The 22453-nt window shown below is 62.5% G+C and overlaps 2 protein-coding genes across 4 annotated transcripts; both read left to right on the top strand.

Annotated features, from left to right (window-relative positions):
* Positions 1-3266: 3266 nt before the first annotated feature.
* On the top strand, positions 3267-18403 carry LOC110471843 (signal transducer and activator of transcription 5B). Of its 3 annotated transcripts, none has more exons than XM_077788286.1 (19): positions 3267-3351; positions 12819-12956; positions 13062-13218; positions 13301-13390; positions 13542-13716; positions 13792-13922; positions 14010-14161; positions 14232-14387; positions 14470-14649; positions 14776-14863; positions 14964-15086; positions 15245-15337; positions 15467-15673; positions 15846-15940; positions 16007-16137; positions 16749-16919; positions 17120-17171; positions 17367-17474; positions 17542-18403. In XM_077788286.1, the coding sequence occupies exons 2-19, from the start codon at positions 12829-12831 to the stop codon at positions 17666-17668; spliced, it is 2364 nt and encodes a 787-aa protein (XP_077644412.1). In that variant the 5' UTR covers positions 3267-3351; positions 12819-12828; the 3' UTR covers positions 17669-18403. The 3 variants fall into 3 exon arrangements, with proteins under 3 accessions (XP_077644412.1, XP_077644413.1, XP_021388546.1); XM_077788287.1 differs by having other exon boundaries at positions 16749-16904; XM_021532871.1 differs by lacking the exon at positions 3267-3351 and adding an exon at positions 9182-9279.
* A 524-nt stretch (positions 18404-18927) lies between these two features.
* Positions 18928-22003, top strand: GHDC (GH3 domain containing). Its single transcript, XM_077788420.1, has 8 exons — positions 18928-19147; positions 19229-19359; positions 19433-20009; positions 20268-20451; positions 20541-20612; positions 20720-20853; positions 20979-21067; positions 21161-22003. The coding sequence occupies exons 1-8, from the start codon at positions 18928-18930 to the stop codon at positions 21359-21361; spliced, it is 1608 nt and encodes a 535-aa protein (XP_077644546.1). The 3' UTR covers positions 21362-22003.
* The last annotated feature ends 450 nt before the right edge of the window (positions 22004-22453 follow it).

A 22453-nucleotide genomic window follows, 5' to 3' on the forward strand; every position in this document is an offset into this window, starting at 1 on the left:
AGCAGAGGTTTCCTGTGGAAATTCCCCCTTGGACAAAATGTCATTTCCGGTTTTTGCTGGAGCTGATCATTCCCTCCCGCTGGCACTAGGCACCATCAGGCTGAGCCTGTGCCAGTGACAAGCATCTCTGGTGCCCCGCTCGCCCTGCCCATGGCTCCAAGGCGTGTGCTGCCCATGGGTGGCCGGGTTCTGGCAGGGTCTGTGCTGCTGCCCTGTCCCCTCGGCTGTGGCCTCACTCTGCACCAGCAGCGGGGCTGGAACCCCGCAGGGCCCATCCCCACTGCTTCTCCAGTGGGACCTTTGTGGGGAAATGTGACTCTGTGACTAATGTGGGGATTCATCTGTGTCACATTAGCTGGGCTGGATTATCACAAGGGGGTTTTGTTTTGAGACCTGCGAGTGTGAGGGTTGCAAAGCAGGGATGGGATGGGGCTGGGCTCTCCCATGAGATGTCCTGCTCCCAGGAAGCAGGAGGGGACGGAGCTGAGGCGGTGTCCTGCCCGCAGGTGATGTGCTTGGGTGTTTGTGCTTTGCCCAAGCCCAGCACTCTGCACATCCCGGGAGCAGCAGGAGGATTGCAGAGGAGCCTCACATACAGGATGTGCCCGGTGGGCAGTAGCCAAAAGCGTCAGGACCTCTCCAAAGCCGCCTAAATAAATGCTTCCACTCCTGAGAAATAATTAAGACCCTTGAGATGCCACTTAGAAAGGAAGGCTGTTCCGCCCGCACTCGTTGCACTCCTGCTCCAAACACAGAGGCAATTTTCTCGGAAATCCATTACGAAGCTCCAGACTCCCTCTGTCCCCGGAATGCGCGGCGTCATTCGGCATCCTGCTGAGCTCATGCGAGGTGGCCGTGCGTCCGGCTGTGGCTCAGCCTGGATAATGCTCACCTTCCCAGAGGCTTCCCGACACTTTCTGAGACCCAAAGAGAGCCAGGGCAGGGCTAAGATCGCTTCGGGGCATCGCTGGGATGGAGTTCCAGGGCAGATCCAGGGGCAGCCTCTCCATTGGTCTCTGCTTCAGTCACTGTTCCTGTGTTCTTTTCCTCTGGAAAGGAAGAATTTCTCCTGGTAACATCCCCTCCAGCCAGCTTGGAGTTTTCCTTGGGACCTGGTGAAAACAAACTGTGATTGGATTTTATTGAATTCCATTTGCCCTCTCAGCATGGAGCACTCTCCACCTTCTTTCCCAACACTAATTCATTTTTCCTTTTTCCCCCCTTTGTAGCAGAAGGGGAGGGAGAAAGGAGGGAAGTGAGAGGGAACAGAGGGTGTTCTGCATACATCTTCCAACTTTCCCAAGCACGTGTAGCTGTGCAGGTCTCTGGCACAGCTGTGTGTCCCTGGGATCCTCCAGATACTCCTGGATCTGTGGTGCCCAGACAGAGCCCCAGCAGCCACAGACATTGTGTGTGACCTTGATTTCTGTGGCCGGAGCAGCCAGTGCCCGCCTGGCTGACTGCGCCAAGGGGTTATGTGGGCCAGGGATTGTGAAAGCCGCGTGTCCGCGTGATGCAACTCACCAGAGCAAGAGCATCCCAGCCCAGCAGGGTGGGCAGGCCCCAGGGCCCTGCGCTGCATCCTGCGTTCCTTTTCTTCTCTCTCGTTGCATACAGACAGTGTGGGAGCTGCTGGCTTCACCTTGGGTGCCTGTCCTTGCTTGCCAGGGTCCCAGCTCACCTCTCTGTGAGGTCTGGAGTGCCCCAGGAGCACTGGGAGCTGCAGCCAGGGCTCTGCTGGCAGCGGCTCAGCAGCGATGTGTCAGCCTTTGTGCGTGAGATTCTCCCAAGCGGGTGAGCGCAGGCAGCAAAACATTTAGTGGGAGCTGGGGGCTGTTTGGGCTGGAGTCACTCATTCAGTCATTCACCAAAGCTGCACCAGGCACAGAGTGGAGCTGGCAAGTTGGAAAGCACCGTTTTGTGGCTGGCATTTGCATGGAGCAGGTGCTGGGCTGGTCCCTGCCCAGCCCACAGGTATTTATCTCTTGGAAGCGTGGAGCTGGACTAGGCAGTGAGGAGCCTGGAGCCAGAGGACTTTAGCTCAAGAGCAATGGATAAAAGCAGTAGAGAGGTGGGAACCTGGGGCTGTGCTCTGACACAGTGGCCAAGTGATTTGCAATTGCTGGTGCAGCAGCTGTCTGAGAATGATCCTGTTCCAGCACTGGCACAAGGAGAGACGAGCCCCTCCTTCCTGGACTCCCACCGGTGAAAGCTCACCTGTGCTTCTACCAGCCCGGAGCAGGAGAGGGACCTGTTTACTGAATTTCCCTCCGGAGTTTTTTCAGGCCACAGAAGATGAGCTGGTAGCGAAAGTGAAAGCCCAGGAGATCCCATGTGGTGGGTGCAAGCGCTGGGGCAGAACGAGCACACCCAGTATTGCTTCCTGCCGCCGCCTCTGCCCATCACCGCACGGCAGCCGCACCCCGGGGTGCCCATCACCTGGGGCACCCCAGTGCCCTGGGGTGACAGTGCTGCCAGGAAGAGTCTGCTGTGGGTGCCAGCTGTGCAAGAGCTCCTCAGGATGGTTTTCTTATGGCTGCTGTCAACTTTCCCTGTTTGAGCAACTGCAGAGGAGCTGGCAGTGCCTTGGGTCTCCTCGCAGCTTGCAGGGGACGTGGCAGCTTGGAAGAAGGGGATGCAGCGTCTTGTCCCAGCAGGTGCCTGAGGCTGTGGCAGCACTGGGGATCTTGGCCATGCACATAGCTGCAAAGTGTCAGCCCAGGCCTGTGGTGGGAATGAGCACTGTGCAGCCAGGGCTGCTTCACACAGAGGGCCCAGTGTCAGCACAAGGCAGCCCTGCAGTCACGTCTGTGGCGACCTGGTACTGATTTGGTCATTCCTGCTCCCAGAACCGAGGCTTGGTGCTGCTTTGGGCTTCCCTGGTACTTACGGCCAAATTCTGGCGCTGGTTTGTGTCCTACAGCAGCTGCTGGTGTTGAAGCCTCCAGCTGTTTTGAATTCTAGTGCCTGTGACTCACTTATGACACCCTGTGCCATTACCTCTTACTGGTGCTGGTACTGGTGGCACTAACCTGTGCTGGTGCCCGGTACAGCCACCCAGTGCCACTGCCTGATGCCATTATCCCGTGCCCGGTACCGGCACTGTTACCCGGTGCCCGGTGCCGTTACTCAGCGCCATTACCTGGTGCTGTTGCCCAGTGACCGGTACCGCTCCGTTACCCGGTGCCGTTGCCGGTGCCGGCGGGGCCAGGCGGGGGCGGGGCCGCGGGGGGGCGGGGCCGCGCGGGCCGGGCCGGGGCGCGGCGGGGGCAGAGCGGCGGCGGAGCCGAGCGCCGGGAGCCGCCGGGAGCCGCGGGAGCAGCGGAGCCGCAGCCGCCGCCGCGGCCGCAGGTGGGCGCGGGCGGGAGCGCGGAGCCATCATCGCCGCCGGGACCGGAGCGGACCGGACCGAGCGGGCCCGGATCCCGGACCCCGTCCGCCTTCCGCAGCAGGGCCGGGCGGGGTGCAGCGGGGCCGAGGCTCGGGCTGGGGCTCCGGGCGGTCCGGTCCGGTCCGGTCGGCGCTGTGGGTGTTTCGTAACCCCGGGCAGGCGCGGCCGGGCCGGGCGCGGGGCTCGGCGGGGCCCGGCTGGGCCCGCGGGCCCCTGGGCGGGCGGAGGCGACAGTGGGGCCGCTCCGAGGGGGCAGCGGGTTCGTCCCGGGCCCGTCCTGGTGCCGCGGCGCATCCCGGGGCGGGGGCGCTCCTCGCCCGGCGGAGCGGGGCCGGTTTTCGCACGCGGGCCCCGCCGGAGCGGCGGCCGCGGAGGGCGGCTCGAGCCCCGGTTCCGGGCCGAGGGGAGGATCCGGGACAGAGCGAGGCGTCCCCGTGCGGTGCCGGCGGCGTCCTGCCGCAGGCAGCACACCGGACCGGGATGGCGGGAGTGCGAGCCCCGTTGCTGCCGGTGGCACACGCGGCTCCGCGCCGCGGGGCGGGTGGGATCGTTCCCCCGCGGGAGCGGCGACACCACGGGGAGCGCAGCGCCCGGTGGCCTTTCACCCAGCTCGGGCGCGGCCGGTGACGGGGAGCCCGCGGGAGCCGCGGCCACCTGTCCCGCGGGTTACGGAGCTGTCAGGGCTCCGTGCCCGGCCAGCCCCGGGCCCGTGCCAGCCCCGCCGGGGCAGCTCCTGCCGAGCGGCTCCGGGGCTCCAGTCTCGGCTCGTACCGGCACTGCTGAGCTGCGCTGACACCGCCGGTGGGCCGGGGCTGTTGGCTCGTTCAGTTCTCCGGGTGCCGTGCTGGGCCCCCCTGGCACCGGGCCGGTGACCGGCAGCAGTTTGGTGACGGTGCCTGGGGTGCGTTGCGGAGGGGACAGGGCTAGGCTCGGTAGCTCCGAGTGGCTTGCCCACAGCAGGGGATGGCACACGATGTCCCTGTGGTGCGGGGCCCTTGGTTAGAGCAGGACATTCCCGGTTGTGGGCTGGCTCATTGAGCTGCCTGTGGCCAGCCCGGGTCCCTGCAGTGCTCGTGCCTGTGCCCAGAGCAGTGTGAGCCCCGGCAGTGGCATGCGAGGAGGCACTCAGTGCAGGCACAACGAAGTGCTCTGCAGAGCCTGACCACTGCCATGGACACCAGGATCCAGCTCTCCACGGTGGGAGCTCTCCCTTCCACGTCTTGACTCCTGGCCCAGGTCCTTGATCTCCTGAAGCCATCAGGATTGCAGCCTGACCTGGTGTGTTCCAAGGTGCTGGATGTGAAGATGGAGACTGTTTCCCTGGATTTTATAACTGTTCCTGGGAGCTATTCATCCTTGGGGCTGGAGAGGGCTGTGCTGTGCCCTGCTGTGCTGTGGGTGCAGCATGAGGAGGAGGAGGAGCTCTGGTGTGGGCTGAGAGGTGCCAACAGCCTGTGTGCAGGGACATGGGAGAGCTGGGCTGGGAGCAGGGAGTGACGGGTGACTGTCACCCACTCTGTTTTGTGACATTTTGACAGTGCCCTGCTTTGGGGGTGTTGGGTCCCTACAGTTGTCCTTAGAGCCACCTCACTGGCTCTGCTGCCTCTGCCTTGTGCCAAGGCCAGTGCTTTGGGGTGGGATTAGGGATACTCTCACCATACTGGGAGCTGCAGTTGGGGATGCTTAGCACAGGGCGCATGGAGCCTCTGGAGGGACCTTCCCCTCTCACTGCAGGGGAAATGCTGACTCCAAAGTGACTGCGAAGGCTTTGCCATGGGGTTTCCCAGCTCTCTTTCGAGTGATAGCAAAACTCAGATACCCTGCTTGCAAAAAATCCCTGCTCCCTGCACTTTGCGACATTGTGGGCGGCAAGTGGCAACTGCTTTGGGCTGAGTACAGTGAAGCAGCCCCATCAACTGGGAAATTACTTTTTAGTTTGGAAGGAATGACTGTAAGCTGGGCCGCACCCAACAGGCTTCACAGCAACCCTGGGGAGCTGGTGGGAGCCCGGGCTCACTGGGATGGCAGGTGGGGTGGGTGGGACCTCCCTGCCATCAGCATCCCCCGGGTACCTGTGCTGGTGGCAGCATCCCTCTGCCTGCCTGGCTGTGGTGACTCCCAGTGTCCCACACACTGAGTGCTGCCCTTGAAGCAGCTACTGCAGGGGAGCCAGGGCATGGCTAGGGTCAGGGTTAGAGTAAGAGTCCCCACCTTGCCAGGACGGGTCAGGACTCAGCTCTGCAGCCATGCAGAGCTCCAGCCTGGGAGGCTGTGCTGGCTCCGGGGCTCCGGCACGCTCCGGGAGAAGTAGCCTCGACAGCTGTAATGTTTCTGTGGCATGCCTTTCCTTTCATGGGGTGTCTATTTTGCAACCCCCAAGTGTTTTGATCCCGGGAGGAAGGGGGCGGGGGTGTTTACCCTGGCACCGCATGGCTGGTGCAGGGATCCAAGTGGTGCTGGGCATGCCTGAATTTCACATGCAGCAACAGTTCTAGCAACATCTGCTGGCTGATAAAAGGTAGGCTGCTGCACGCCGCTGCTCCTGCCGCGTTGGGAAACGTCGAGGGGGAGGCACACTGTGAACACGGCTTCCTGGCCGATAGGGCTGAGCTGACTTGCTGATAAAGCAGAATCCACCCATCTGGCTGCACCAGAGGGGCCAGGAGCACAGGCTGCTCGCAGGCGCTTCATGCCCAGTGCTTCCCTGAGTGCTGGGTCCTGCTTCCCACTGTATCAGGAATGATGTGCTGCTGCCAAGCTGGGACAGCCTCAGGAGCATAGCTGAACCACAGCACAGTCCCAACCCATTCCTGGTTCAAACAGTCATTGGTGAGTTTTGCAATCCCCACTTCCAGTGTAACTCTGTGTTATGAGCTGGTTTATAGCACAGCTCTGCTGGGGAGGGAACTGGGGAAAAGGCTGGTGCTGGAGAGCCACTGCCTCAAAGAGCCACAACAGTGAGGCAGCCCTGCCCACCACGTGCTGGGTGCTCATTCTGTCTGGCCTCTCGTCCCTATCATTCAATGGCCCTCCAAGGCCTTTAGCAGACAAAGACGCTGCTCTTGCTGGCAGTTCTGAGTCCCTGCACCAGCTGGAACTGCTGTAAAATGATCTTTGTCCTCTCTGGTGTGAATACCAGACCCTGGTGCTGTTGAGCTGTGGGCCCAGGGGTGCAGCTTCTCTGGCCCTGCTTGTGGAGATGCTGTGGTGAGGCTTATGGTGCGGCTCAGGGGTAGGGACTCTGCTGCTGCTTCAGGGGCTGGAAAGCCCATCCCAGGGCCAGGAAAACCAAAACTCACCTGGACATATTTGTGTGTGAATGGGTGCACGCTGTGCTTCACCCCTCTCTCGATTTGACTGAGAAATTTGTTGCACAAACCACTGGTGTTTTGGTTGTTTTATTCTCTGTCTGACGAGCATCCCTGTATGTCTGTGCATCCCCTCTTCCACAAGCAAGGCTTTTCTCCTCTCCATCCTGCTCTGCTGGCTTGGTGCAAGAGCATCTCTGTGTGCAGAGCTGCTGCAGCTGCTGGGGATGAACTCTGGGTGTGCACTGGGGGGATGCAGGAGCTGCTCTGGTGTCCCTCTGGCTCTTCCTGCTCACCAGACATCCAAAAGCCTGTGCTGTGCTAGCTGGGCTGGCCCTGCAGGACAGCCATGCCAAGGGTGAGGAGGCTCCTGCACCATGTCCCCAGCCCCAAGGAGAGCTGGAGCATGGCATAGATCCGAGGGGATGGATGCAGCCAGAGCAGTCCGGTGGTGCCTGTGCTGCCCACATCTTCCCCAGCCCACCTGGGTCCTGCCCAGCAAATCCAGTCTGGCTGTGGGTGGATTAGTGCCATTGTGTGAGCTCACTGGAGCATGGCAGAGAAAATGAAATTGTGTCTCCAGACCCCAATCGGGACTAATTCGATGCTGAAATGAGCTTAATCCTCAGGTCCTTCGCCCAGCCTGTCCCTCCTGGGCTGGCGCAGGTCTGAGCAGGGATTAGCACCGAGCCAGGGGCTGTGATGGATTTGGCCTCAGTGCAGGAGGCTGCTACAGAACCTGTGGGACCCCAGGGCTGTGCCCTCAGGGAACTTGGGGTTGGTCCTTATTAGCATGGAGGGAAAATCCCTTCCTTGAATGTCCTGGCACGGGGCAGCTGCACATCCCTGCCCAGGCAAGGCCAGAGTCTGGGATGCTGCAAGCGGTCAGTGGCTTTGTGCCTGCCCTGGGATTCCCCCACCGAGCCAGGGGAAGCTCCAGAACTGTGAGTTGGCAATTCCCTGCTGTGCCAGCCCCAAAGCTAGTTAATTCAGCTGCTTGGCCCCAGGGAGCCAGGAGTAATTAAAGCTCTGCCCAGCCTCTCTAATCCTGTCTGGGGGTTTATGATGGGGGCAGCACCAGTGCTGGCAGGGACTGGGTGGATGTCCTGCAGCAGCCACACTGGACTCATGCCATGGGGCTGGATGGGCACTGGGCTCTGCTGATGTGGCTGTACCATGTGTCCTGCCCACCAGTGCTGGTGCTGCTACATGCTCAGTGTCTGAAAGAATCCCACTGGTGCCCAGGCAGTGCCTGTATCTGGCTGTGCCTGCCCCAGGGTGGCTCTTGGTGCGCTGAGGTTTTCTTGAGGTTCCAGCTGTTGGATTCAAGGGATTTTGCTGGGTATTTTGGTGGTTTTGGTTTGACGTAGGTTTCTGGGCCTCTCTGATTGGAAGAAATCTGAAATGAGGAGGAAAACCTTTCCCAAGGGTAGCAAGTGCTGGCAGGCAGAGAGCCTGGCCAGTGGTGTGAGATGAGCTGTCAGCAGCCCCCAGCACTGTTCCCCTGGAACCAGTCCCCCTGGGGCATCTCTGCCTGTGTGGGGCTGGTGTCCCCTCTGGGTAGCATCAGCTTATGCATGTGGTTCCCTTGTTCCTGTAACAGTATGAATTTTCTGCTTTTGGTTCCCAGAGTTGCTGGGACACCTGGACACTCCTGGTGCTACTAGTTCCACCTCTGCCTACCTACTCTGCTGCTGTGGGCCTGTCACCAATGCTCCTGTGGGGCACGTTGGATTACCAGAGCCAGCCATTCCTCTTTCATGAGTATCATGGTACCTGGCCCCAGATGTTTCCAGTGTGGGCTGAGTGGTTTGTCTGCCTCCTCCCCGATTTCACCAGGGTGAAGCCATCAATTGCTGCCACTTTCTGTGGGAGACAAACAAACCCCATCAAAGCACAGAGCTTCGAGAAGGAGCTCGTTCCAGTGCCGGTGGGCGCTGCCACCTCCCAGCCAGAGCTGGAAACCACAGGACGGTGTAAAACATTCGAGCAGCCCTTGGCCCTCTGTGCCACCTCCCCAGTGTGCCGGGGCCACAGCTCTGAGCAGGGCTGGGGGCTGCTCACCATCACCCGGGTGCTCCCGCTGCAGGCTCTGCTCCAGGGCTGTGTGCTGGGGGCTGTGAGCGAAGCTGGGGGGTGCAGGTGAGCGGGTCCCATCTTCCCCTATGCCGAACTCCTGCATGGCTCCCTGGGGTCCCGTCCCTGGGGTCCCGTCCCTGGGGTCCCATCCCTGGGGTCCCGTCCCTGGGGTCCCGTCCCTGGCCCTCAGGCAGCCCCAGTGCCACTGCCCTGCTGAGGACGGAGGCTGTGCCTGCTGCGGCCCCGGGGAGGTGCGGGGGGCAGAGCGGGCGCCCCGCAGGCAGCGCGGCAGAGGAGGCTGCCGGCAGTCGGGGGCAGGCTGTCCCGCGCAGGCACCTGACATTTTGGAAGGAAATAGCTGCTCTCTGCTCCTTCCTGTAGTGCGCAGCCAGCCAAGCGGCCGCCCGGGAGCCCGGCTGTGCCCGCCCCGAGCCGAGCCGAGCCGTGCCGTGCCGTGCCGGGCTGTCCCGGGCCCGGACGCCAGAGCGGGGCCTGAGCGCGGTGAGTGCGGGGCACTGCGCCCCCGGCTCCGGGGGGAGCCGGTGCGGACGGGGCCCGCCGAGGGGCGGCTGGCGGTGTGTGCTGGGGAAACCGGAGCCCTTCGCCCTGCCGAGCGGCCGCTCCCGGCCGTCACCTCCACCGCGCCCGGGGGCCGGATCTTGCCCGGGAGGGACCTTGCGTGGAGCCGCCCGGCTTGGAGGGCTGCCGGCCAGCTTCCCCGTGCCGGGCCGGCCGGGGGCAGCGGCAGCGCCGCCGGGGCAGCCGCGGAGCCGCTCGGCGGCAGCGCCGCAGGGCGCAGGGTCCGGCTGACCTGGAAGCGATCGCGGCTCCCGGAGGTGCCGAGCACCACGTGTCCGTGTTTACGGCGGCGGGAGGCGCCGCGGCCGCCGGGCCCAGCGCCGCGCCCTGCCCCGGGACAGCGCTCCGAGACCCCCGGGCTGCCGCGGCGCCGGCCAAGGGCAGTGCGGGAGCCGCCGCGGCGGAGGGGCGGCGGGGGGCGCGGGAGTGGGGCGGGGGTTGCAGCCCGAGCCCGGCCGTGCCCCCCAGGCCTTTGCCTCGCCCTTGGCACCTGCCCGGCGCTCCACGGCATGAGGCTGCTGTCGGGGCTGTGCCGGCGCCAGGGCAGGGGTGTTCTGCTTCGGGCCGGCTCTGTGCAGGGAGCGTCCCGCGGTGGTTTGCACTGAGCATCCCGCGCAGGGCGTGCTCCGCCGCCGGGGTAGCTGCTGCCCGTGTTTGGATGGCACATGGGAAGCTGCTGCTGCCGTCCTCATCCTGTGAGGCATTTCCCTCCTTTTGTCTGCCCACGGATGTGCTCTGGCTCTCCTGCAGTTTGGGACTTGCTGGTGCCTACTGCCACTGTGCCTGCGACCCTTCCCCGGTGTGATCACGTCAGTCCCCTAGTTGCCCCAAGCCTCAACAGGGCTGCCACCTTCCCCGTCTTCCCTTCTCCTCGCTGGCTGAGTGCCCTTTTTGAGTGGGTTTCTCCTGTTTTGCATTGGGTTTGGCAGTGCTTCCCCATCAGCAGTGGGCAGTGAGACCTTAAGAGGCAGAAATGATGTCTGCTGGCATCTCCCTCTCTCTGCTTGGTCCCTGTGTTGCTGGGGTCCCTCTCCACAGCTCTGGGGTCTGTCCTCAGCAGTGGTCCTATCCTGGGGAGCTGCTGCCTGTGCCCCTTCGCAGGCAATGTGTCGCTGTGGCTTGTCGAGTGCTGCTGGTTAACCGAGCTGCAGTGACGGGTGGGTTCCAGCTCGCTGCCAGCAAGTAGATGCAAAGTAGCCTAAACCACTACAATTATCTGCCTCTTGCAGTTGTTGGAGTGCGCATGGGGCCGGTGGCTGCCGTGCATGGCTGACCCATGGCAGTGCTTGAAGCTGCTGGGGCTGGCGGGCTGGAGGTGGCACTGGGCTGGGTGAATGTCCCTGGACATGAGGGTGGATCTGTCCCTCCCATCCCTTGGGCAGCTGGTGGTGCCACCAAGGAATGTGATGTTGGAAAGTGATGTTTGGCATGGTCCAGGCCAGGGCAGTGGCTGCCAGCAGCAGCCAGGTGCAGGAGTTCCAGGGCTGCCTGGAAAAGCTCGCAGTGGTAGCTTTTCCATGCTGCTGCAACTTATGCTGAAACAGAGTTGCTGCCCCAGCCGTGCTAAGTCTCATGGCCAAAAGTCTGCCCATGGCAGGTGGCACTGGTTGCTTGTGCTGGGGTCATCAGGGTACCCTGCAGCTCATGGGGAGGTTTGGTTTCTCCACAGGTGGGACACAGATACAAAAATGAGACAAACTTCCCCCAGGAGAAATTGCATGTCTTGCTGCATTGGCAATATCTGTGGAGGTTGTGCCCAAGCTTGGTGCAAGTGGTGTTTTGGGGCACATGCCAGGTGAGCTCTGCCACTGCACAGCCCCTTATAGAGGCAGATATGATGCTGGTGCTCCTGTTCCCAGGCTGGCACTGGCCAAATGTGGTGCCTGCCAGCTCACCACAGAGCAGCCAGAGACTCGTTGCTTAACAACATGTTAGAGTGGAGTAGGAAGTGTTTTGTCAGTGTGAGATGGGAAGAGATCACCATTTTATCAACAGGCAGGGCAGTGTCTGTTTGCTCTGTGTCCGTGCAGATGTCCCTGCAGTACTGGGGACTTCGGTCACTTTGTGGTGCAGTGGCACTGGCATGGCTGTTCTTGGCTCTGCCCCTTATCAAGCGTCCGCAATTTCCAACAGCAGCATGTCCTGCTGTCAGCCATCCCACCTTCCCTTTCCTCCTTGCTGACGTTCTTCTGCCTCCCCAGGCCCCTCCTTGCCAGCAGCATTTCCAGCTTGGTGATTTCTGTGAATGTGGAAACGTTCCTCCCTTTTTATAGGGGAAAAATTCATTTTTAGCCAGCTCTGGGTTATTGTTCCTCTTCCTGTTCAGGGGCGGGTTTGCATGGCTCAGGGGCTCTGGCTGTGGCTGCTCCACTCGGACCTGCTGCCACTGTCCCCCGACTTGTCCCCCTGACTGTAGGACAGCACCAGCTCTTTTGGAGCCCTGTGGGCCACTGGGTATTCCTGAGGTTGAACAAAATGCTTTGGGGAGAGGGGGAAGCACAGCCCCCACTGGCTCAGCCCCTCTGCTTGTCACCAGCCAGTGCAGTGATCAGGTTCTGGCCTGGTCACCTGGCCTTGGGACACATCCAAGGCCTTGTGCCCCTGCCTGGCCCCTCTGCGTGGTGCCAAATCCCAGGTGCTTAGGGTGTGAGTGTGTCTAAATGCTGTTTACTGTACTGCTGCCTCCTCACTCAGAGGGGACCTTGAGCTCCCCAGACCCTCCTCTGTCACTCACTGTTGTATCACCCTCACACAGTCAGCTGCAGGTTGTTTCTCCAGCCCCCTCTAACCACAGGTGACCCAGGGGACACACTGATTTTAGTAGAGGTGCTGTTGCCACCATTTCATCCCTGCCTGCCCCTGGGGGAGCCAAGGCTGTATGGTGGGTGGAATCCCTGCATGGAGCCAGAGCCACCCTGAAACTGCTTTGGGAAGGTCCATGCATCTCCACCAGGACATGGGGCACACAGTGGCCCTGGCACGGGAGACTTGTCAGGGACTGTGGTGCTACGTGGGCTCTTGGGGCTGGGGCTGCTCCTGCCTGCTGGCGCTGCCAGGGTGTGGGCAGGAGCGGGATGAACGCAGCGGAGGCCTCTGCTCTGCGTCACCCTGGATTTCTGGGCAGCCCTTCCTCCCCCTGGCCTGTTTCCTCATTTGCGTGGCCAGTGATGGCTGCGATCCCGTGGTGCAGTGAGGGGAAATGAGAACCATGTGGAGAGGCCGTGCAGAGGCACATCCCTGGCGCTGGGCACCCCCAGGGCTGTTCCTAGAAAAGAGGGGGTGACTCAGAGCCAGGGTCCCCTGCCCCCGCATGCCCTTTCTCTCAGCAGCTGGAGACAGCGCTGGCAGCACCGGGAACTCCGGACACTCCTGCAGAGGCTGTGGGGACAGCGGGGGCCAGACCCCTCGTGGCACAGCGCCTGCCTGCCTCCCGCCGTGCCCTGACAGCGCGTCTCCCTCAGGTGCTGAACCATGGCGGTGTGGATCCAGGCCCAGCAGCTCCAGGGTGAAGCCCTGCGGCAGATGCAGGCGCTCTATGGGCAGCACTTCCCCATCGAGGTGCGGCACTACCTGTCGCAGTGGATCGAGAGCCAGGCGTGGTAGGTCAGGGTGTACTCTGCCCAGGGGTGCTGCGGCTGCCCTGGGGTACAGGTGGGTGCTCCCCGCCACCAGGCTGCCCTGACACGGCTCCGCTCCGCACGCAGGGACTCCATCGACCTTGACAACCCCCAGGAGAATGTGAAGGCGACACAGCTTCTGGAGGGGCTGATCCAGGAGCTGCAGAAGAAGGCAGACCACCAAGTGGGTGAGGACGGCTTCCTGCTGAAGATCAAGCTGGGGCACTACGCCACGCAGCTGCAGGCGAGTGGGGGGCTGTGGGCAGGGGTGCAAGGCCATGGGGGTCCCTGCCCTGTGCCTGGCTCAGGCCGTGCTCTCCCCACAGAACACTTATGACCGATGCCCCATGGAGCTGGTGCGCTGCATCCGGCACATCCTCTACCACGAGCAGCGGCTGGTGCGGGAGGCGAACAATGTGAGCGTGGGCTGTGAGGGGCGAGGAGAGGGTTCCTCAGGGGTGGAAGCTTTCCCAGGGGCTCTTGGCTCCATGATGGTGGGAGCAGCCCTGAGGCAGGGAATGGGGAGCGTCCCCTCCCTGTGCTGAGCACACCCTGTGCTCCGTGCAGAGCCCTTCCCCATCTGGCTCCCTGGTGGACGCCATGTCCCAGAAGCACCTGCAGATCAACCAAACCTTTGAGGAGCTGCGGCTCATCACTCAGGACTCAGAGAATGAGCTCAAAAAGCTGCAGCAGACACAGGAGTACTTCATCATCCAGTACCAGGAGAACATGCGACTCCAAGGTGGGTGGAGGCCCGAGGGGCACGGGGCTGGGGTGCTGGCAGGGCCAGCCCTAACACCGTGCCCTGCCCCCCCAGCCCAGTTCTCCCAGCTCTCCCAGCTGGGCCCACAGGAGCGCATGTCGAGGGAGACGACGCTGCAGCAGAAGAAGGCATCGCTGGAGGCCTGGCTGCATCGTGAAGCCCAGACACTACAGCAGTACCGCGTGGTGAGTGATGCCGCCTGGTTCCCCGTGATGTCCCCACGATGCCCTGTGACACTGTCCCTGCACCCCTGATGTTGTCCCACCTCGCAGGACCTGGCTGAGAAGCACCAGAAGACGCTGCAGCTGCTGCGCAAGCAGCAAACAACCATCCTGGATGATGAGCTGATCCAGTGGAAGCGTCGGCAGCAGCTGGCGGGGAATGGGGGCCCACCCGAAGGCACCTTGGACGTGCTGCAGACCTGGTGAGTGCCTGGTCGGGTGGGATGGGACGGGGTGCTGAGCCCAGTGGGTGCTGAGCCCTGCTCCCCCCAGGTGTGAGAAGCTGGCAGAGATCATCTGGCAGAACCGACAGCAGATCCGCCGTGCCGAGCACCTGTGCCAGCAGCTGCCAATCCCAGGCCCGGTGGAGGAGATGCTGTCAGAGCTGAACGGAACCATCACCGACATCATCTCTGCCCTGGTCACCAGGTACAAGTTGGGCCCAGCTGGGTGGGGGCCAGGTTGGTCCTGTCCCCTTCCCAGCCTCCCTGATCCCTCTGCTTTCCCCCAGCACCTTCATCATCGAGAAGCAGCCTCCACAAGTGCTGAAGACACAGACCAAGTTTGCAGCCACTGTGCGGCTCCTGGTGGGGGGGAAGCTGAATGTGCACATGAACCCCCCTCAAGTGAAGGCCACCATCATCAGCGAGCAGCAAGCCAAGGCCCTGCTGAAGAATGAGAGCACCCGCAAGTAATGCCAGGGGCTGGGGGGTGTGTCAAGGCAATGGGGAGCAGGGTGTGGGGCAGGGGGAAGGGCTGCATCTTGCACAGCTCCCAGTCCTGGTGTGCCCTGACTCGGTGTGCATTCCTGCGGCAGCGAGAGCAGCGGGGAGATCCTCAACAACTGCTGTGTGATGGAGTATCACCAGGCCACTGGCACGCTCAGCGCCCACTTCCGCAACATGGTGAGTGCCCCTGGCTCCCCATCCTGTCCCCTCGTGTCCCTCTGTGTTCCCCCCGCTGTCCCCCTCTATTCCTCCATGCTCACCCCTGGTGTCCCTGCAGTCCTTGAAGCGGATCAAGCGCTCGGATCGCCGTGGGGCTGAGTCAGTGACAGAGGAGAAGTTCACCATCCTCTTCGAGTCACAGTTCAGTGTCGGTGGGAATGAGCTGGTCTTCCAGGTGAAGGTAAAGCCTCTATGTCCTTTCTGCAGGCCCTAGGCAAGCCGTGGGCACTGTGGGCACTGTGCCCACAGGAGTGGGGCTGGGCTGGGGCCACATGGGTGCCCATGGGTGATGCTCCCTTGGTGCCCCACAGCCCATTCCAGTCTCCTTCCTCTCGGCAGACGCTGTCCCTGCCTGTGGTGGTGATTGTGCATGGGAGCCAGGACAACAATGCCACGGCCACCGTGCTTTGGGACAACGCCTTTGCTGAGCCCGTGAGTGCCAGTGCCGTGGGGGCAGGACAGGCCCCATCTGCCCGGTGTGGGAGTAGGGCTCAGCCTCCCGGTGGGACATGCCTGGAGGCACCAGGCAGAGCTGGTGCTGACCACGCTCTCTGCCCCCAGGGCCGCGTGCCCTTCGCTGTGCCCGACAAGGTGCAGTGGCCACAGCTCTGTGAGGCGCTCAACATGAAGTTCAAGGCAGAGGTGCAGAGCAGCCGTGGGCTGACCAAGGAGAACCTGGTGTTCCTGGCACAAAAGCTCTTCAACAGCACCAGCTCCCACCTGGAGGACTACAGCAGCACCACAGTGTCCTGGTCCCAGTTTAACCGGGTAAGTGGCCTGGGCTCTGTCCAGAGCCCCCCATGCTCGTGCTTGTGGAGCTGGATGGGGTGTACCCACCTGGGGGTCCCTGAGTCTCTGCTGCTGCACCCAATGTCTGTGCTGTGTCACAGAGGCTCAGAGCCTGGTGACAGGAGTGCTCATTATCTGCGGATTTCAACAGGAAAACCTGCCTGGGAGGAATTACACCTTCTGGCAGTGGTTTGACGGGGTCATGGAGGTGCTGAAGAAGCATTTGAAGCCGCACTGGAATGACGGGTAAGAGCCGCCCTGTCCTGTGCAGCCTGGCCCGAGCCCCAAGCCCTGACGCCCTACTCTGCCTAGGGCCATCCTGGGCTTCGTCAACAAGCAGCAGGCCCACGACCTGCTCATCAACAAGCCTGACGGGACCTTCCTCCTGCGCTTCAGCGACTCGGAGATCGGTGGCATCACCATTGCCTGGAAGTTTGACTCCTGTGAGTGTGTGCCAGGCGCCGGCATCCCTGGGCCGAGTGACCCCAGCCAGGCCACCTCATGCCCTTGGTAGTGGCACTGCCACGGCAGGCATGCTGGAGTTATCCTCAGGAAAGAGGCGAGCACCAGAGCCCCCAGAATGTCTTGGCTGCCCCATGGGGAGTGGTGCTGCCCTCGCTCACTGCAGTGGGGAGGAGGGACCAGGCTGAACTCTCTCACCCAGCCCTGGGGAATGATGTGGACTGTACAAAATGCAGTTACTCAGTGGTGCTCCCCAGGGGTTGTATCCTGACCCCATGCAGGAGTCTGTTGCTATTCACAAGAGCATCTTTTGGAGGGCCACATGACTGAGAAGCACCATGGAGCCCCGTGGTTGGGGAACCTGCCCCCGACGTGTCAGGATGAGGCCAGACTTGTCTTGGCGTCACTGTACCTCCTACTTTATCCCATTTTCTGGAGATCTGTGCTTTATCCTCAGCTGTTGCTGGGGGAGGGATGCAGTGTGGGACATGCTGTTGGCTGCTTGATGTGACCTCGCGGCCCACGTGGAGAGCACAGCCAGGAGCTGCTACAAACTCTGGGAGTCACCATGATTCTCACGCTTGTCTTGCAGCTGAGAGGATGTTCTGGAACCTGATGCCTTTCACCACCAGGGACTTCTCCATCCGCTCCTTGGCTGACCGCCTCGGGGATCTCAGTTACCTCATATACGTGTTCCCCGACCGGCCCAAGGACGAGGTGTTCTCCAAGTACTACACGCCGGTTCTCTGTGAGTCCACGCCAGGTAGCGCTGTCCCTTCACCCCACACATGTCCCCTCTTGTGCATCCAGCCAGGATGGAGCTGGTGTTCTCAGCAACCCTCACCCCGGGGCCACACTGGCCCCACAGGGGTTCTGCATCTGGCCACGTGTGAGCCCCCAGCACTGCCCGGGGTCGTGGCATGTGCTGGTATTTGGGGCCTCAGTGCTGCTCCTTCTTTCTAGCTAAAGCTGTGGATGGATACGTGAAGCCACAGATCAAGCAAGTGGTGCCAGAGTAAGTGTGACCCCGAAGGGAGATCCTGGGCAGTGGTTGCCATGGGTTCCCAGCATTGAATTGGCTGGATTGGGTGCCCAGGGCACTGAGGAGCTCAGGTCCACCACCAATGGCCACGTTGGTGCTGAGCCTTGTGGGACATCTTGGTGACTTCACCCTTGGGGCACCCAGTGCTCATGAGACCCATGCCCACAGGTTTGTCAATGCATCGGGAGATTCTGCCTCTGGAGGGGCCACCTACATGGACCAGGCACCCTCGCCTGCCGTCTGCTCCCAGCCTCATTACAACATGTACACCCAGAAGTGAGTATCATACCCCTATCCCTGTACTGCTGCAGCTGGGCCTCCCCTCACCGCCTGCCTCCCACAGCCCCGACCCTGTGCTGGACCCCGAGGGTGATTTTGACCTGGAAGACACGATGGATGTGGCAAGGCACGTTGAGGAGCTGCTGCGGCGCCCCGTGGACAGTCAGTGGATCCCCCACGCCCAGTCGTGACAGGCAGGTGCCTGGTCCTTGCCCCTGGCCCCGGCGCTGCGGGGACTGTGCTGTGTTCGTGTCTCTGTGCCAGGGGACAGCGGGTGGGCCCTGCCCCCAGGATTTGCTCTGTGCTGCCCCGAAACACAGGCTGGCGTCCAGCTCTTTGGTGTTTATGCCCTTGTATAAACGGCAGCGGATTTGTCGCATGGTTTTCCTGTATGTTCCTTTTAAGAGGCCCAGCTTCGGCTTTCCGCTTCTGCCAGCACTGGCCCCGCAGCCCCTCGCTCCCCGTGGGGCTGCCGGGGCGGGGGCCGCCAGCCCGGCCTCAGGTTCGCTTTCGCAGTCGTCACTAAGAATGTACATGTCGCCTTCTTGTCCTCCCCCGCAGCTCTGTTCCCAGGGGTGCGTGAGGGCAGAGGGCAGAGGAGGGGTCCTGCCAGGGCTCCCCTAGCCCGTGCTGGTGCTCTGCTCCACAGTGGCAGGGTCCCTGCACCTCATCCTCTCCTCTGCCCCCAAGGATGTAGGAGCCCCTCCGGCCCCCTGCCTCGGTGTCCCCTCTGGAGCCGGTGCAGCACGAGGGTGGCAGGGTGTGAGGGCACCTGGCGAGGGCAGGGGGTGGGCAGGGGTTTGGGGGAAACGGAGCCCTCTGCCCGCTGCTTCTCCCCTCGCCTGGGCGGGAAACTCTGGGGTCCTGGCCATGTTATTTTTCTATCACAGAGTAAATAAAGCACGGAATATTTTTGTAACACAAAAGCTCTGGGTGCCACGTGTGTCTTGGGACAGAGGTGGGTCCCTCTGAGGAGCTCATCTGGAGTGCACCAGGTGAATGCTGGGGCTGGGCCCGGTGTTCAGGTTCCTATCCCCGAGGGCAGGGTCGCCTGTGCCTCCGTTGGCACAAGCTGGGTGGATCCGCGGGGCTCTGTCCGGTTAAGAGGGCTGCTCTAAGGAGCGGAGTCTGGGCTGGGCTGGGTCTGGTTTTTTGGGCAAAAAACAAGGTAAACCGGATCAATTGCCCTGTTTTTCCAAAGAAGAAGCTCGCTCTTGATGGAGGGGTAGAGGGCGCTGGTACTCGGGGTTCAGCTGCGGTTGAATTCCTCGCCGAGCGGGGGGCCTGGGGTGTGCTGTGTAAAGGTGAAAATGAAAATAAAAGTGAAGCGGGGAGGGGGGCGGCGCCGGGCGCGATAAATCTCCGTCATTTCTGCCGGAGGCGGAATAGCCGGTGGGCGAGGGGTGTCCGGGGCCGGGTCCCTGCCCTGGGGCGGTGTCCGCATTCCGCGATGCTGCCGGCGGTGGCGGTCGCGGCGGTGGTGGCCGTGGCCGTGGCCGTGGCCGTGGCCATCCCCGCGCTACGGCACCGCCTTGTCCGTTCCGCGCTGCGCCGCGCCGGGGGCCGGTACCGGCGGCGGCTGGAGGCTCTGGGCAGCGACGTGCGGCTGAGCCAGGAGCGGCGGCTGCGGCGGCTGCTGGGCACCGGCACCGGCACCGGGACGGCCGGCGGTGAGCGCGGGGCTGCGGGAAGCGCGGCGGGAAGGGGTCGGTCCCATGGTTTCCCTTCTCAGCTTGTGCCTCTCCCGGCAGGCTCGGAAGAGTTCCAGCAGCGGCATCCCCTGGGGCAGCCCTGTCGGGACGAAGCGCCGGGGTTTCCGCTTCGCCCGCTGCGGCTCTGGGCTCTGCTCCCCGGCTGCTGGGACGCCGACCCCCGGCTGCAGGTACGGCGAGCGGCGGGCGGGGTGGGCGCGGATCCCCGCAGGGTCCGCCCTGCTGACCCGACCCTCCCCGCAGGGATCCCTGCTCTACCTGGATGCCCTCGGCGCCGCTTTTCCGCGGGCGCTGGTCCGCCGGGGCACGGCCGTGCTGCACTGGAGCCCCGGCCGTGCCTGCGCCCCGGCGGCGTGGCCGCTGCCCTCGCTGTACTGCAGCCCGGCCGCAGCGGCTCTGCTGCCCTCGCGGGCCGCTGCGCTGCGGCTGCAGCTGCTCTTCGCCCTGCGGCAGCGAGCGCTGCGTGTGCTGGAGGCCGGGCTGGCAGCCGAGCTGCACGACGCGCTGCTGGCCCTGCGCGCTGAATGGCCCCGGCTGGCGCAGGAGCTGGAGCTGGGCAGGCTGAGCCCCCAGCCCGGGCTGCCCGAGGGGGTGCGGGACCGGCTGCAGGCATTGCTGAGCCCTGGTGCTGCCCGGGCAGCCGAGCTCCGTGCCGAGTGCGCCCGCGGCTTCGAGGGCATCGTGTTGCGTCTGTGGCCGCAGCTGGAGGTGGTGGTGGTGAGGACCATGCATGGCACGGAGCGGCTCTACTGCGACTCCCTCCGCCAGGCTGACTGCCAAGGGCTGCCCTTCTACTGCCCCTTCTACCAGGCAGCAGGGGGTGAGTGTCCTCCATGCTGGCGTGTCCCCATGGTCTGCCCTGGGTGCCCACAGGGAACTGCTGCCATATGGCAGCACAGATCTCCCTGACCCAGCAGATGCTAGTGCATCACTGTGCTGCATTCCCTTCCTGCGACCTGAAAACAGCTCAGTCCTGGCACCAGCAAAATTCTGCCCCTTGGAGAGGGGTGAGGCTTCTGTGGGCAAGGATGGGGGGATCTGGGGAGCTCACATTGGCACTGGTGCTGCCTCTGCCCAGCCCTGCTTGGTGTGAACCTGTGGCCAGCGGAGCCAGCGCCCCGATTCCTGCTGTGCCCTGACTGGGCTTTCTGCGAGTTCCTGCCCTGCCTGGCCAGCAAGGAGCCACGGGCGGTGCTGCTGGATGAGCTCTGGGAGGGCTGCGAGTACGGGCTGGTTGTGACAGCCCAGCCAGGAGAATACAGGTGCCTCCTCCCTGCTACGTGGTCCTGGGGGGCTGCCTGCCCCAGCCCCATGCACCCATCTCCCCCTCACACTCTCCCTGCCTGTGCAGGTGCCGTACTGGGGAGGTGCTGAAGGTGACCGGCTTCCACAAGCAATGTCCCCTGGTGGAACCTGTGCGCAGGTGGGGACACCCCAATGCCTGTCCCTCACCTTAGGGAGCTGGGCCCATTTACAGGCAGGGTCTTACCAGGAGGGTGCCAGAGACCACCCTGTGTCCCTGCACCGCAGGGAGAGCCAGACACTGAGCGTGCGAGGTGAGAGCATCCCTGAGGAGCAGTTCTGCCAGAGCCTGTGCCGCACCCTGAGGATGTGGCCGGGTGCTCACCTGATTGACTACGTCTGTGTGGAGAGCAGCCTGCTGGGTGAGTTCCCCTGAGCTGTCCGAGTGCCCCTAAAAGTGTAGCTGGCACTGCATGGGGGTCTGCAGCCCTCCTGTGCTGCAGCACAGGAAGCTGGCAGCTTTAACATACTCATGGTACTGCTTCAGGTGACTCTTCAGGGCCCTGTGCCCCCCACTACGAGGTGTTCATGGAGCTGCAGGGCCTGCGGGACCTGTCGGAGGGGCAGCGCTATAAGGTGAGCAGGACCTGCTCTGGGTCTGTGTGGGGTGGCTGAAGGACACTGGTATGGCAGTGTGGGACCAGCACAGGCAGCACCCTCTCTTTGCAGCTGGACCAGTGTCTCCAGGAGGATTTCCCCATCTACAAATCCTTCCGCTTCAAGGGCAGCATTGGGCCCCTGCGCCTGCACCTGGTGAGGCCCAGGACCTTCACCCAGCTGCGGGAAGCACTGGGCTCCCCCATGCCCATGCCCAGGGTCCTGCGTGAAGAGCAGCTGCTGCAGCTCATCCAGGGATCAGTCATCTCCTAGGGCAGCCTAGGGGCACCACAGCCCTTCCACCCTGGGGTTCACTTGGCATGCACCCTCTGGGCAGGGGCCGTGTCCCTGGGGTGGGAGGGTGTGGGGGCAAGGGTGCCCAGCCCAGAGGGTTTGGCTGAGTGGAGCAAATGGAGACTGAGCTTGACCGTGATCCGTGGCAGCAGCAGGCACCCGTGAGCACCACTCAGTGCTGCTGTGGAGATGGAGCAGGAGCTTGGGAGCCTCACGGGGCAGTGGGATCCTGCAGCTGCAGGACACCCTCACTCAGTGCCTTGGCAGCACCTGCAGCCACAGAGGGGTGGGTGCCTGTGCCTTTCCCATTGTGCATCACAGCCCATGGATGATGCAGAGGGCTCAGTGGAAACTTGCAGGAGCAGGAGGAGCAGAAGAGCTGTGGCTCATCACTGAGCACTGGGTTCCTGTGGCATTTTGTCCCCTGTCAGGGACACTCCGGGCAGGGCTCAGGTGGCTGGTGGTGGTGGGTGTCACAGAGCAGCCCCAGGTGGGCTTCACTGCACGCCCACTGGTTTAAGAATAAGCTCTGGTGAGGGCTGCTTTTAATGTTTTAAAAACCAAATGCAAAATAAAGGATTATATTTTAAAAATAAATAAAGGACCACACTCTGGGATTGATTTTTTAGAGTATTATTTTTAATCTTCATTAAAGAGATTGCTCAGGCAATCTGTTCTGGGGGCTGAGGAGTTGCTGCTGTTCTCAGGGGTCTTGGGGAAGGGGCAGCCATGAATATTTAACCAGCTGAGCACTCTGGGGGCACCAGGCTCTTTGTGCCTTTGAGGCACATCGGGAGGGACTGGTCATTTCCCCTCCTGCTCGTTAAGGGTTATTTCAAGGGCTGGCGAGGGCAGGTGGGGCACCTGCTGTGCTGCAGCTGCTGCTGGTGGGCAGCGGGCCGTGGGCAGGAGATGATGTCTTGAACAAGACTCACACAAAGCAAAGCATCCCCCGGCACAGCCGAGACCCTCACCAGGGATGAACCTGGCTGAGGCCTGTGCTCCCATCCCTGCTGGAAAAACCTGGAGCAAAATTTCTGCTCCAGGTCGGGGAGAAGCTTTGCCTTGGGC

Source organism: Lonchura striata, chromosome 25 (genome assembly GCF_046129695.1).
Source record: "Lonchura striata isolate bLonStr1 chromosome 25, bLonStr1.mat, whole genome shotgun sequence".
Lineage (NCBI taxonomy): Eukaryota > Metazoa > Chordata > Aves > Passeriformes > Estrildidae > Lonchura > Lonchura striata.